This window comes from Onychostoma macrolepis, chromosome 15 (genome assembly GCF_012432095.1).
Source record: "Onychostoma macrolepis isolate SWU-2019 chromosome 15, ASM1243209v1, whole genome shotgun sequence".
In the NCBI taxonomy this organism is placed as follows: domain Eukaryota; kingdom Metazoa; phylum Chordata; class Actinopteri; order Cypriniformes; family Cyprinidae; genus Onychostoma; species Onychostoma macrolepis.
In genome coordinates, this window is record NC_081169.1 from 25,114,599 (window position 1) to 25,131,053 (window position 16,455).

At 35.7% G+C, this 16,455-nt stretch overlaps 1 protein-coding gene across 3 annotated transcripts; it reads left to right on the forward strand.

The window, feature by feature from the left end:
- Positions 1 to 7,559: 7,559 nt before the first annotated feature.
- On the forward strand, positions 7,560 to 14,323 carry si:ch73-380l3.2 (uncharacterized protein LOC100003913 homolog). Of its 3 annotated transcripts, none has more exons than XM_058799216.1 (6): positions 7,560 to 7,841; positions 12,223 to 12,282; positions 12,436 to 12,816; positions 13,003 to 13,299; positions 13,384 to 13,483; positions 13,714 to 14,323. In XM_058799216.1, the coding sequence occupies exons 2-6, from the start codon at positions 12,243 to 12,245 to the stop codon at positions 13,754 to 13,756; spliced, it is 861 nt and encodes a 286-aa protein (XP_058655199.1). In that variant the 5' UTR covers positions 7,560 to 7,841; positions 12,223 to 12,242; the 3' UTR covers positions 13,757 to 14,323. The 3 variants fall into 3 exon arrangements, with proteins under 3 accessions (XP_058655199.1, XP_058655201.1, XP_058655200.1); XM_058799217.1 differs by lacking the exon at positions 7,560 to 7,841 and adding an exon at positions 11,885 to 12,087; XM_058799218.1 differs by lacking the exon at positions 13,714 to 14,323 and having other exon boundaries at positions 13,384 to 13,552.
- The last annotated feature ends 2,132 nt before the right edge of the window (positions 14,324 to 16,455 follow it).

A 16,455-nucleotide genomic window follows, 5' to 3' on the forward strand; every position in this document is an offset into this window, starting at 1 on the left:
TTTAATCAATTGATTAAAGACCTAAAAGACCTAGAGGAGTGTGGCATTGCACTGAAGGATGGTAAAGTTATTAAAGGGACTCTGTGTGCAATAGCAGGAGACAATCTGGGGTCACACGGTATTGGTGGCTTCCAGGAGAACTTTAGCAGGAGTACTTTTTTTTGTCGATTTATATTTTGCTCTCATATACTGCATTTAATTACATTTACAATGTTTTCCTTTTATTTCCTTTTTTTCTTGTAGATGTCAGCAACAGCAGCTGATGTGGAAAAAAGTTCTACACTTCCAGACTCTCCGAGACTGATTGTCTTAGGTAATGTACATTCCAAAATTTTTAAATTACTTAATACATTTTGCCTGTTGTATTTTAGCATACATTTTATAAAGTGTTTCTTATATTTATTATTTTTAGGTGAAATTCTCACTGCAACCCAGTGGATGCTGAGTGTTGAGGGCCAAGTGGTTATGAATCCACACCCCAATTTTATGGCTGGATTTGCTGCTTTGTTTGCGACTTACTACAACTTTAATCTGGTGTACCAGCACGAGGCATCCTGCACACTTGAATTTGTTCAAAGGTAACAGTTTACTTAAATATAAATGTGTATATGTTAAAGGATTAGTTCACCCAAAAATTTAATTTCTGTCATTAATTAACTACTGACCTTCGTTCACTTTCGGAACACAAATTAAGATATTTTTGATGAAATCCTAGAGGTTTCTGAATCACACATAGGCAGCAAAATCATTGCAACTTTCAAGGTCCAGAAAGGCAGTTAAGACATTGTTAAAATAGACCATGTGACTACAGTGGGTCAACCTTAATGTTATGAAGCCACGATAATAGTTTTTGTGCAAAACTCCCCAAAATAACGACTTTATTCAACAATCTCTTCTCTTCTGTGTCAGTCTCTGACGCTGTTAATTAAGCAAGCACAGTGCAGTGCTTCCAGGCTCTACGTTAACAAGTATTCTCATCACTTCATAACATTAAGGTTGATCCACTGGAGTTACATGGACTATTTTAATTATGTCTTTACTACCTTTCTGGGCCTTGAAAGTTGTAATGACGTTGTGGTCTATGTGTGGCTCAGAAACCTCTCTGATTTCATCAAAAACATCTTAATGTGTGTTCCTGAAAATTAATGAAGGTCAGTAGTTAATTAATGACAGATTAATGAGTAATTAATTACAGAAATGTCATTTTGGGTTGAACTAACCCTTTATAATACATTAGTAGTGCAGCAAATGCGTATTGTAAAGTGGTATATTTTCATTAGTCTACACATGATCCTAAAGCTTCTGCTTGTGTTTTTCTGACTGATTTTTGTGTAGATGTTTTGTTGGAATCAACCCATCCACTGGTACCAAAACAGTCAAAAAAAGTGGGAAGAGCTCAGAGAAGAGAAACAACACAGTCAATCCTCATGTGTCTACTCTTCTCAGAAGGCTAATGGACTTTGAGTGGTTAAGCATGTAAGTTGTCAAATGTATATATATATTAAAAAAAAAACTACAGGAGGAGATGTCTATAAAATGACACATAATTCTATAATCTTGTTCAGTAAGGTCTTGTTCTCCTGCCAAAGTGTTCAACTTACACAAAATGTAAAAAAGTATTTTACATTAAAACAGTTAAAATGTTTTTAGAGGGAAAGTTTAATGTTTTGTTGTACAAAAAAAATAATAATAACAAAGCAGAAATGTGAGTTTTAACAGGAGATGTGAGATAACCATAATGTCATTCGGTTGATTGTGCTTAAAGGGAAAGTTCACCCAAAAATGGAAATTCCGTCATCATTTACTCACCCCCATTTTGTTCCAAACCTGTATGAGATTCGTTCTTCTGTAGAACACAAAAGAAGATAACGTAATCAAACAGTTGATGGTAGCCATTTACTTTCAATTGTCTGGTTACCAAAATTCTTTAAAATATAATTTTTTGTGTTCAACAGAAGAAAGAAACTCATACAGGTTTGGAACAAATTGAGGGTGAGTAAACAGAATGATGACAGAATTTTCATTTTTGGATGAACTGTCCCTTTAACTTTTATTGAACCCAGAATCTTGCTTTTAAGTCTTACAAGATATTTGTAGTTATTTTGTGACTGATTTTGAAAAGATTTTCTGTACTTGAAAAAGTAAAATTGCTGTTATTGCTGTTAAAATTACCAGTCTTGCAGTAATTTGCTTATTTTAATAAATATTTTTCTACAACAGCTTTGACTTTGTGTTTGTTTTTTTAAATGTTTATTTTATTGCATTTACATCAATATAATGGTAAATAATAGAGTAGTGTACTGTTAAAATTATTCTTTTCAGCTTTTTAAATGTTAAAATATTTACAGCAGCATCTTGAATTTTGGGTGTATTTACAGGATTTTATTGGCAATTTTATAGCCAGGTAAATACTGTACTTTAGTGAAATTACAAAAAATTGCTGTAAAATATATTTACAGGATTTTATTGGCAACTTTATTGCCAGGTAAATACTGTACTTAGGTGAAATTACAAAATATTGCTGTAAAATAAAATACAAGTTTAATTCAATGTTACTGTAAAAAACCCTACTAATTACTGTATTTAATAAACAACAATTAACTGTAAATTGCTTTACAGTATTATACTGTAATTAATTTTACAGCAATTACCAACATTTTTACAGGACTTTATTGACAACTTTTTTGCCAGTAAATTCCTGTAAATTCTACAGGAAATTTTTTACAGTGTGGCTTGTGTACTGCAAATACATACGAGCATCATCACTGTGTCTGTCACACGACTCTGTTCCGCTCTCGGGCTTGAACTGATAAAACTAACTTGAAAGCTGAAACTCGCGATTATGGTAAGGGGTGTTACATTTCCGACGCGTGCTTGTGGTGTTCGGCCAATCACAATGCACCGGGTCAGTTGGCCAATCAGAGCAGACTGTGCTTGTCGGAAAGAGGGGCTTTGTAGAAAACGATGCGTTTGAGAGACGCGGGGCATAGAGGAACTACAATAATGTACAGTATTTGAAAAATAATGTGTTTTTTGAACATTAAAGCATGTCAACATATTCTGTTACACCAAATACACAAAATAATGATCTTTAAAATAGCATCATATGACCCCTTTAACAGAACAGGTTATTGTGCTTAAAAAAAAAAAAAAACTTTCCCCTCTTCCATGTACTTTGTAGATGGTCCCTAAGCGTCAGTTTGTCACTGCTAGATCATCTGGTTTTCAGAAGATTGAAGCCGATTAAAACAAATGAATTACCTTCTGTATTATAAATACGACGATTTTTATACAGTTATACTCATCTACTACAGTACATCCAACAACAGAACACCTCAATCACTTAGGAGACAATCTTGTCTACACCTACTCCTGCTTCGAGACAATGGCGGATTGTTCACAGCTCACTCAGGGCGGGTCTGTGGTTAAACACCAGTGTCAGTCAACAATCGTGGGAGGGGCCTGGGCCTGTGTGATGTCACACAGCCAATAATCTGCGAACGGCTTGATCTGAGAAAGGGGTTATTATTTATGGGGATTTTTTTTTAAAAACTGGGCGGATTTTAATATTTGTAGAGTTGTTGTGTACACACACTGCCAAGACACATTTCTGTTCAAACAACATGCAAAAGTGAATTTTGTATGCAATGACCCCTTTAATTTTAACATGATTTTATGCTTCATGCATTATTCTATACATTGTTAGGTGTCTCTCTCTGCATTCCAGCTCAATTTTTAGGAAAAGAAAAGGGGGTTGGGGAAAGAAAGAAATCTTTTGTATTATAACCAAACACAGACAACCTTAAACCAACTGAGACTGTCTTGTCCAGACTAAGAGACCATCTTAAAATGGATTATGTTAAATTGCACTTTATAAGCCACAAAAAAAATAAAAATAAAAATAATAATAATTCATTAATTAATTTAAAAAAAATTAATTAAATAAATAAAAAAAAAAAAAAATATATATATATATATATATATATATATATATATATGAGCATAACAAAAATATTAATCTCTATTACATTGGGTTACATCAGCCATATTAATTAAAAAAAAAATTCTTAAATGCTAGAATTAATCATGTTTGCATTTTAAGGTAATTTTCCGCTTTTCCCCCACAAACAGCATTAACATATTTGCACAAATATGCTTTTTATGTAGTTTTTTTTACTGTTTATGTTGACGACTTCTGGATTTCCTTGATAGCGCAATGGGGAAAATAATCACGTTCGTTTTTTGATAAATTCCGTTTTGGTTTCGGTTTTAATTTCCAAAGAGACAGACAGAGCGCAGTGGACCCTCAAGGTATCGCGAGATCTCACTAATTATCACCGACACTCAGCCAGATGTCTTTTTGGTCATGTTTATTGACAGAGTTTTGAACTACAGAGGGAGCTGTGTGAACATTTTTGAAAAGACCCATGAAATATGTTTTCCAAATACTTGTGGGCTATATTACATAATTCCAGTTCGTGGAAAATAACAGGAGAGGACGTAACGTTTGGATCACATTTACAGCAACATAAAGGACCGATACAAAGTTATGACCCTCCCCCACCCAGGTCAGTCTGATCATCTGTCCCACTTTCTCACCCCTGCGTACAAACGTCAGGACAGGGCCCGAGGGGGCGTCTACTGTCTACTTTAGGACCTATTTGAAAGCATCAACTGGGATATATTTGCACAACAAAACATAGAAGACTATATTCAGTACCATGTCCCACCTACAGTTCTGAGTTGACAGTGTCACAGCTGAAAAACAAATCAAATGACTATCCAAACAACAAACAAGCTCCGACCGAGGGACCAGCCTTCAGGTCTGGAAGAGAAGCATCAAAGGAGCAAAAGCAGCATATAGGAATAAAACTGAAGGCCACTTTAGTTATGGGGACCTCTGAAATATGGCAGGGCATCCAGCACCTTACAAATGACGAAGGCATGCACAGATTCACGCATCACCAGCACCAGAGACTCAATGTTATTTTCGTAAACGAAAACTGAAACTAAGACTAAAACTATCGGTCAAAAAACATTTTCGTAAACTGAAATAAAATTAAAATTTCTAAAAATGAAAAACTAAAACTAAACGAAACTAACAACAGTAACTGAAAAACTAACGAAAATAAAATAATAATTAGCAAAAATAAATAATCGTGTTCGTGATTTAACTCTCATTCTGTGCCAGAAAATCGGACCTGTGGTTGTTTAGGGAAATAGATGGCGCTTCATACACGTGAGCTGCGTCCTAAGCGGCTATTCACAGAGAATGCGTTTTTGCATTTAAAAACAAGACTAGGAAATAACTATACAATATGAAATGGGAAATAATAATATTGCACACCTTACAGCGCACGAACGTTTAAAAGCGTGCTTGACGTGCGAGAACAACATGAGAGTGAGTTAACAGACACAGAATTAAAAGTTTTGGATGAGCTGACTTTAGTGAATAGTCATTTTGTCACGCTTTGCGATTACTATGGTAACGTCTGCCTCCAGTCCATGACACGAGCACCGCCTTGACTGAATAAAACGCATCCAAAATGAGAGAAAGCGATAGCCGCGCTGTGTTTTCACCGCTGGCCGTGTTGTGTAAAAGGGGCTTTAGAACTGGGATTGATTGCGTTGCTCATCTGAAGCGCGTGCGCGCTGGAGCGGCTCGTCAAATTAAAGTGCAAACATCATTTAAATCACCATATCGCATTTATTTTTGAGTAGTATGAGGATTCAAAGCATTTTAGACTGTTTAGAATTTTAGCATTTTAGACGGGACATACAGTAGTGTGCACCGGTGGCTCGTAGGCCTATAAGTGCAAAAAATCCAACAAATTAATGCATTGAAAACACAGATGGACAAAAATAAAGTTTACAGAGTTTCATCGACGATTTCAAAGAGCATGCCTGCGTCCCAGTGTGCACACTGTCCATGCTAAATTCTATGTGATATTAGTCATTTTTAATACTATTTAGGGCAGACAGGGTGGATAGTATGCACATTGGGATGCACGGCATGTTTCCTGAAATCCAGCACTGGAGAGCCATTCACCTGCAGAATTTAGCTCCAACCCTGATAAAAACTCAACTGCCTGATGCTGTCTAGTAACTCTGAAAACCTTGATTAGCTTGTTGTTTGTAAACTATTGCATATTAAACAAGATTACTTTAATATGAGTGAATATGAACATGAATATGAATTAATAAATTGCATACATATAAGTTGCATATTTTTGTTTTTTGTTGAATTGTAAAGAATTGTTTTATTTTCATTATTAAGAGGTTTGCACAAGAGTTAACTGTAAACTGAAAACATTCAACTTTACTAAAATGAAATGTCTTGGTTTGGTCTACACTGGAAGTGTTCCATTAACTCTTAAACTATAATTACTAAAACTAAAACTGAAACTAAAATGTATAAAAACTAAATAGAAATGTGTTCACAAAATAAAAACTAAACTAAAACTAACAAAACTATTAATGAACCTAACTAAAACTAAACTTAAATTATAGGACATTTGAAAACGATATTAAAATAAAAACTAATTTAAAAATTCAAAACTATAATATCCTTGCAGAGACTCACTGGCGGAGGAACTAAATCACTACTTCACCTGCTTTGAAGTCAATATGGATGAAACTGAGTCTGTGCTGTTACCATCCACTGACAGCCAGGCATCTTCTATCAGCACAGCTGAGGTCAAAAGTTCTCTGTAGTGTCAATCCCAGGAAGGCAGCTGGTCCAGATGCAACGTTGGGTTCCCACACTTTTCCATTCCAGAACCCACATAGACAAGTATAATCTATTTCAAGATGCACCAAACTATGTGAGATTAGAAAACAATTGACATTACTGTAAGCTTATCTTAATTAAAAGTTTGATATGACAGAAATTGAGTATCACAGAATTAAGTTCACACCATTACAATCTACTAGATGTGCAATAGATGTCTTCTTACCACTATAAAATATATCTGCATTCACTTCTGTACATATTTTCTTCATTTGCCCTCACCCTATTCTGCAATCTGTTTACATTTGCACTGTGCTTACTGTACATATGATTACATTTGTACTCAGTACTTACTTTACAGATCTGTTTAAAATTGAACTCTGTTTACATATGCATTCTGCACACATCTGTTTACTTTTGTTTTCATTTACTTTTGTATGTGTGTACTTTTGAATGAGACTGCCAAATTTCTTTGCAGAGCTCTACAATGGCAATAAAGGTATTCTATTCTATTCTATTCTATTCTATTCTATTCTACAGTGATAAGACAGTAATTAAGTCATACACATATTTTCAGTATGTTTTATTTTATTACACTATCTGATGTTTCAAAACAGTTAAGAAGTACGCATTTTGTCCCACTGGAAAAAAAAATAAATAAATTACAAGCATGCTCAGGATTAAGTAACATATTTAAGCGTGTTTAAAAGGTTACTGTTGTTAAAGAAATGTGTTAAATGTTAATGTTGCACTTTATACGGTTGTTATGAAATGTTCTGTGTGAGTTGGGGAGTTGGGTCAAGCCCTGCCCCTGTCTGTGTGTGCAACTGCAAATCGCAGCGTAATTCGTTACAATATATTCCGGGATATTGGTTTATTTCGAGTCAGAGTGACTGTCACTCGCGTCAGAAAGCGAGCAACTTTAGTAACATGCTGACTTGAGAGATACGCGAACGGTTTAACGATTCAGTCCGATTTGGTGAACCAGTTCGACCATTGCAATAAAAAGAACTGTTTTAAAAGAAAGATTCTTTCACGAACCCGACTAGCTAGGCTACTGGTAAACTGGTTTACTGTGGACCTGTACATATTGTCTTTGAACGACATAAAGGTGAGTAGGCTAAATGACGACAGAATATAAATTTTGCTTAAACTGTTCATATAAAGATGTTTTTTTCACATCTAAGTGTTGATCTCTTTTGAATTTGCCCGTCTCGTGTACAGCAAGAGTAAAGATAGTGTGCGGTTTGAAATTTAGTTTTCGTTTGGCTAGAAATCCGCAGTGTGCTGTCATAGACACGTCAATAATATTGCCATGGAAGAAAAATGCGTACAGCTTCAAAAGTTGGTCAGTTAGGAGACTTGATTTGCTAGGTTTGTGAATTTTTTTATTTTATTTTTTTTTTTTTTTTTTTTTCGCAGTGAAGCTTTTCTGGCGTTCTTCTTGTTTAACAAAATGTCCAAAAAACAAAACAAAACAAAAAAAAGCCTGCAGACGGCGTTAATAAAAATTTACTTATTTTATTTTGAGCCTGATTTGTGAAACCTTTCACAATCGCATTGAGAGGCATTAACATGGCATCTGATGTACTGTAACCATTGGCACATTCCAATATGCTTAGTGGCACATCCGTATGCAGTCAATTTAATGCCGCATATATATGCAAACGAATAAAAGTTTTGCAAAAGAAAATGAAGTATTACAAGAAGAAAATAAGTTTTGCAAACAAAAATAAAGAATTGCAAAATATAAATGAAACAGAGCAAAAGCAATGATTTTGCAATACATATTTTCCATGGCCATATCTACTAATTTATTTGCAATGCAGCTTTTATTTTGCGTTTCAGTCAAGTTTGAGCTTGCGATACCGTTGTCCCCTTTGCGCTTCACGTTTCTGCGCGTCTCACTTTGTGGCGCTGTTTTGACATGGGGGTGGAGTCAGGGGATGGGGGCGTGTCCAACAGGCCTGGGCATGCCTCCCTGGAAGTGACGTCATCGGCAAGAGACGCAGATCACAGCTGATCCAGGCACCGTCACTGAGCAGAGGCATGAGGGTGGATCGTTTCCTTTTATTCACTAGCTTTAAAACATGCATGTTTTCATTTTATTAACAAATCTATATGTGTATTAGCAGCGTTTGCTCAAGTTAAAGAAGTTGTTAATATGAACATCTGCTGTTTATTTCTCTCAATGTGCACACTTTTATAGCATTAAAATGTGTATTGTTTCATCTGGTTAACTAAATGTGTATTAACAGTGCTTGTTTAAATTCTCTTAACCTGTGGGAGGACGCCAGCGCACTGTGTTCTTTGTTTACATTAGTTCAGAGTTACTGCTAGTTTTAATGTAAAAGAATGCAAGTAACTTCATAAACTATACATCATTAAAAAGGTCTAAGACTCAAGCTTCATATCCATCTCGACTTCGTTTTTTATTTACATAACTCCTGGCATAAATTAAGAAATGACTGTCACTGAAAGATTAAAAAAAGATTAAAAAGTCTTTTTGGTTTAGTTTTGTCGTGGCCACGAGATATTAAGTCGTGGGAACGTGATAATACTGTATGTCGTGGCCATGAGTTCAATCATGCATAAACAAACCCGCGTGACCATAGCAACCTGGGATTATTAGAGACTGATCAAATATATTTATCCATCCCACAGTCCGTTGATCGTGTCTTTTTATGTAATATATGTGTATATTAGGCTATTATTATATTTATTATACAGCCCTGAACGTTAAGAGATCTAAATGAAGGGAAAATAAATCAAATAGCCTACATAACAACGAATATAAAAATATCACCAATACTAATAAAATACATGGACTTACAAGACTTGTGGGATGGATAAAAATGTTTTATCGTCAGCCTATTTTATTATACTTTATGTAACATTTATTCATAATAAACTTCGAATGCTGTCTACATGTGTGCAATACAGTCCGGTACGTAGCCTATGGTTAACACTTCAACCACCAGAGGTCGCTGTATACCTAAAAGCGCCAGCGGGTCAAATTTACCCATGCCATGACTACTGTTTTGATATGGCTAAAAATGTATTATGTCACTGTATTATGCCACTGTCTTCACAATGTCTAGAGTCATAAAATTATTATTTTTAGTCATCAGCTATGTTTTTGTCCTGTTGTTTTAAGTTCACAGCTATTTTTAAGCAGGTTACACTAATCACTTTTCTTAATGATGAATATAAACCAGCCTGCAATGACAACGAGAATTACGAGGAAATAAATACATATTTGGGTGTTGTAATATTATAGCTAATAAAATGTTTTAAGATAACCCATGTTATTTAAGTTACTAAAACACCCTAAAATAGACTATTATAAGCAATACTAATTCACCACATTGCAAAGGATGCACAATGACAAATTCAAGTGCACAGTTTCACCTAATTAATTAATTTGTTTAGTTATATAATTTATCATTTGAATAAGAGAACAACACCAATAAACTTGGGGTAATCATAAACATTTTTTATTACATCATAATTGCAAAACAAAAATTAATAATTAATCCAAAGTTTGAACATGTATGAGCAGAGGAATAAACATCTAAAACATGTTCATTTGAACATGATGACAGGAATTATGCGTATATTTGTCCAGATGGCGCTTATAGGTATAAATGCCCCATTTTTGTTCTGGTTTTATCTAAACAATTTTTTTAACAATAAACAGGGGATTGTAAATAACACAATTTTAGTCAAAGTCAATGACTGTAAGACTTGGATATTTTTAATTGAAAATATATTATGTAGCCTATGTGAAAAACAGCCATAGGTAAAATTACCCCGTGGTGGTGTTAATATAATAATTTAATAATGTATTTTATATATATATATATATATATATATATATATATATATAATTTCTTAATTAAAAATAAAATATTAATAAATACATCTCTGATAATCCCAGGTTGCTATGGTCACGCTGGTTTGTTTACCCATTAATATCTCGTGGCCACGAGAAATTTAAACCAAAAAGACTCAAGCTTCATTTTTAATCTTCCAGTGACAGTCATTTCTTAATTTATGCCAGGAGTTATGTAAATGAAAAACGAAGTCGAGATGGATATGAAGCTTGAGTCTTAGACCTTTTTAATGATGTATAGTTTATGAAGTTACTTGCATTCTTTTACATTAAAACTAGCAGTAACTCTGAACTAATGTAAACAAAGAACACAGTGCGCTGGCGTCCTCCCACAGGTTAAGAGATTTTAAACAAGCACTGTTAATACACATTTAGTTAACTAAATGAAACAATACACATTTTAATGCTATAAAAGTGTGCACATTGAGAGAAATAAACACCCCCGTCCCCTGACTCCACCCCCATGTCAAAACAGCGCCACAAAGTGAGACGCCCAGAAACGTGAAGCTCAAAGGGGACAACGGTATCGCAAGCTCAAACTTGTCTGAAACGCAAAATAAAAGCTGCATTGCAAATAAATTAGTAGATATGGCCATGGAAAATATGTATTGCAAAATCATTGCTTTTGCTCTGTTTCATTTATATTTTGCAATTCTTTATTTTTGTTTGCAAAACTTATTTTCTTCTTGCAATACTTCATTTTCTTTTGCAATTCTTTATTTTTGTTTACAAAAAGCACATTATTTTTTCTCAATACTTTAATTTTCGTTTGCAAAACTTTTATTCTTTTGCATATATATGCGGCATTAAATTGACTCCATACATACATTTTAACTGGCATGTGTCCGTGGAGAGTGGCATGTGCCACCATTGATCCAGCAAACATGCCCTTTTGGGGCCCACTGTGTTTCTCATCGTGCTTTTGGTCAGTGCAGGTGGGGGAGAGCTACTGCGCTCGACTGCACGACTGACTCGCTGTCACAAGAGATTTTTGGCACGTGTTGTTTGTTTGTGTGGATGTTGTTTTGTTGATTAAAAAATAAAAAATAAATAAAAAATTGATCACAAAAAACATATTTACCTCCACATTATTGGTATTTAAATAGTGTATGTTTGTTGAACTTTATTCTTGCACAGATGGTGCTTTATTAAGCAGTATATAAAAATGTTTCTGTTGCTCACGAAAACATTTCTGAAAAACATCTGTGTATTTGACAAACACTGCATTAAATTCACTTCATGTGTGATAGAGTATGCAAACACCGCCAGAGCGTCATTACCAGGAGCAGAAAGTGTTCGATTTGACGTCTCTGCTTTCAATTCCTCCCCGACTGCAAGCGGCAGATCTCGCCAGCTGGTGGCAGGCCAGTGTAGTTCATCTCGAACAAGCCTAATACCACCACTGATCACATGTGTGCACATTTCGGTGTTTCTCATTGCTGTGTTGATTCCACTTAGATAAGTAAATTAGCCTATTACTTTTTGTTTCCAATAATTATCTTCTGACAGCTGGCAGTGTCCTAGACAAAGATTATTGTATGTGCAAAGAAACCAATAATATTTTTCTTTTTCATTTGGTGTGTTTTTGCCTCTTCAGTTTCTAGAGTCCAATCCAGCATGGCTGTACGGGCAGAAGTTCTTCTCTACTGGCTTCACAGTATGATTTTAAAGTTTTCTTTCCATACATTACATGAATAAATTATTTACATAAGGATGACTACTTTAAAATTATTTATATTAAAATTTTAACTTCTTTAAATGTAAGTTACCACTTTTTAAGGCTATTGATTTTATCATTATTATTTTGCAGTTATTTGTGCAGGTGTGTTTGCTGATGTTTGGGAGGTGCAAGTAGAGTCTGAAATGGAGGCTCTGGTGTCGTCTTGTGTCGTGTTGCCCTGTTCATTCAAATACCCTGCTCAACAACAACCCTCTGATCGTATTAAAGCTATATGGCACATGAAGAACAACTGGAATGATATCATTTTTCACAAAGACTCTACAAGGGTTAAAGACAGTTTCAAGGGTCGTACAAAACTGATTGGTTCACTGGGTAAATCCAACTGCTCCTTGGAGATTGATGAAGTCAAAAACCATGACAACGGCCCGTATTGTTTCAGGGTTGAATTAGAGACATCTCCCAAAGACAAGTACTCCTTTGTGGGTAACTGTGTGTCAATTAAAATGATCGGTAAGTGTGCTTTTGAGCTCTCAACCTGTGAATACAACACCTAAGTAGGGTACAAAATAAGAAAATGACCTAAAAATTTAAAGGCCAGTTTTGTTTTTGTGACTAAAAAAAATTACAAAGTGAGCTTGTATGTGCTTTTATTTACTATGTGAAATATGTGTTTTGTCATTCAAAATATATTTACAGAGCAAGCATCAAAACCAGAGCTGCAGGCCGAGCAGTCTGTGCCGGAGGGTCAACCTGCAGTCTTCAAATGCTCTGTCCGGCACACCTGTCCATCCCACCAGCCCACTCTCAGCTGGAGCCACACTGGAAAAATCATCATGAGCTACAAGGACATTGGTCATGGAAGCTGGGAAGCAGAGTCTGTCCTGTCCTTCACCCCAACAAAAGAGGATGATCACTCCTCCATCACATGCACAGTCAAGCACCACGGGAATGTCACGGGAGAAATAACAGCGACTCACCCTATCTTTGTGAAAGGTACAATACAACTGTTCTGTGTATATAATGTTTTAAGTAATTGTGATCATTTTAAGTAAACAAGTGATTTTCTTGATTTACCAGAACAACCAACTCTCAACCACATTCTCATACCAGTCATCGCTGGTCTTGGAGCTGCTCTTTTGGTTGGATTACTGTGTTTCTTCATTGTGAAGAGATACAAGTGAGTCTGGAATTGAATTCAACCTAAATATCACTGACTAATATTAAATAAGACATCCTTGAAAATGGTTTGCACTATATCTGTAATGAATGAAAATTAATTAATTTGATGTAAAATTAATAATTTATTTTAAAAACAATGCATATCTATGTGATAATTTTAAGAATACATTGTGACGTTCTGGGACCTTTTAGTATTATTTTGTTTTAAAACACTCATATCTTTCCCAGGAAGCGCAATGTAGCTAATCCAGAAATGACAATGGGTGAGTAAGCCCAATTTATACTTCTGCGTCGGACCTACGCCGTAGCCTCTACGCCGTAAGCTGTGCGTCGGTTTTCATTTATACTTCTGCGTCGTCGTCCGCGTCGACGTGCAGTACACATGCGGACCGCTAGTGTGCAGTGTCCACGGGCATGTTGCTTGTGAACCCGCAGTACCACGGCAAAAGCCGAAGAAGAAGCGGCTCGTCGGAGAAGCGTAGCCGTGACCGTGGCAAATAAATATCAAATCATTATTTAAAACTACAAAAAGGAGACAACAACGGAACAGGAGAAGATGGCATTCTTACAATCACCACAAGGACGTGTACCACGGCAGATCAACATTGTTTGTCGCGGACAACTAGTGATGTATAATGCTGTGTAGTATAATAAATGATAAGACACTTGTTCTTTGCTTTGTTTTATTCTAAATAAGAAGGTGTAACATTAATATTACAGTGCTCATAAACGCACACACAACTCAAGAGCATAAGGAGGGAGGGGGTTCTAGCAGACCAATCACAGCGCTTGCGGTCCGCGAATTGACGCGCTGTTAGATTTTTGGAGAGGTGCAGGTCAGGTACGGCGTAGGTTACGGCGCAGGCCTGTGCGTCTCTGCGTAGGCTACGGCGTAGATTCGACGCAGAAGTATAAATTGGGCTTTAGTCATAATTTATTTCAGCAGTTTTAAATTGACCTGAGAACATTACTCAGTTTCAGTCTGATTCTTTTTAGAAGTCAGATTTTTTTGTGGTTTGACCTCATGTCTGTAAACTTTGAAATCACCTATATAGTACTATACCGTTGGTTAAAAGGTATATATCCAATCATAACTTATTTTTATCAGTGCAGAAAAGTCATTATGTCTTTAATATTATTTAATATTTAAATAATTTATCTAGATTTAAAAACTAATAATAATAATAATTAGTGAATTATTCATTATCAATAGTAAGGAATAAATCATTTTTGTATGGTAAACAACAGCCATTTTGTTTTGTCATTTATGACCCTGGACCACAAAACCAGTCTTAAGTGTCAATTTTTCGAAATTGAGATTTATATAACATCTGAAAGCTGAATAACTAAGCTTTCCATTGATGTATGGTTTGTTAGGATAGGACAATATTTGCAGTGTATTTTGGGCTATTGCTACAAATATACCCCAGCGACTTAAGACTGGTTTTGTGGTCCAGGGTCACATTCGTATTGTTTTGACAAATATTAGGAAACATTACATAAAATTATATATTTACAAAAACTATCCCAATTGTAAGTCGCTTTGGATAAAAGCGTCTGCAAAATGACTAAATGTAAATGTAAATGTATTCAACTCAGCAGAGTCTGTGTGACCTTACTGAATTCATAGCACATATATTGTATTTATTGTATGTTGTAATTTTCAAAAGTAATAGTGCATAATGTTTTAATGTTTTGCATGCCTGTAGAATCAATATATCTTTATATAAATGTCACTGTATTATGAACACAGTATAAATGTTTGTAATATTTTTACAAAGCTGCATATACAGCAGAAAATAGTTGTATGATTAAATTTGACAAAAAGCTGTTGTGTTACTTATCCTTATTGAAAAAAGTCCACAAAGTATATTCTTTTTTGTTGTAGACACCACCCTTACGAAACAAAAATATATGTGAATATAGTGGAAGATCTAATGTGATATATGAAATAATATATTTTGATATATGGGACTCTAGTGCTTATATTTTTCAATATTCTGCAATATATGCATGAACCATATAGCCATATATTGATACATATATAAAATATATTTATACATTCTGTCCCCTCACTGAGGCTGAAGTATCCAAACTTCTCCTCTCCAACCATCCTACAACATGTCCTCTTGACCCAATCCCCTCACACCTCCTCCAAGCAATCTCACCCACACTCTTACCAGCACTCACACACATCATCAACACATCCCTCCTCACAGGCATTTTCCCCACTGCGTTCAAGCAGGCTCGGGTAACCCCACTGCTCAAAAAATCTACATTAAACACTTCTCTTATAAAAAACTACAGACCTGTCTCTCTCCTTCCATTCATAGCGAAAACACTCTAAAGAGTTGTCTTCAATCAGGTCTCATTGGTTCTTTCACAGAACAACAAACAGTCAGATTTCAGTAGTGGCCATTCAACTGAGACTGCGCTACTCTCGGTCACTGAAGCCCTGCAAATTGCAAAAGCCGATTCCAAATCATCAGTCCTCATTCTGCTGGATCTATCTGCCGCTTTTGTCAATCATCAGATCCTCCTGTCCACCCTCTCATCACTGGGCATCACTGGGATTCCACTTTGCTGGTTTGAATCCTATCTCACTGGTAGGTCTTTCAGGGTGGCCTGGGGAGGGGAGGTATCCAAAACACATCAACTGGTCACTGGGGTTCCTCAGGGATCGGTTCTTGGACATACACTACATCACTGGGTCCCATCATACAGGCACATGGATTCTCCTACCATTGCTACGCTGATGACACACAGCTCTATCTCTCTTTTCAACCAGATGATCCAACGGTAGCTGCACGGATCTCAGGTTGCCTGGCGGACATCTCGGCATGGATGAAAGAACATCACCGACAGCTCAACCTGGCAAAGACTGAACTTTTTGTCTTCCCTGCCACTCCGACTATACAGCATGACTTCGCGATCCAGTTAGGTTCATCAACAATTACCCCATCAACTTCG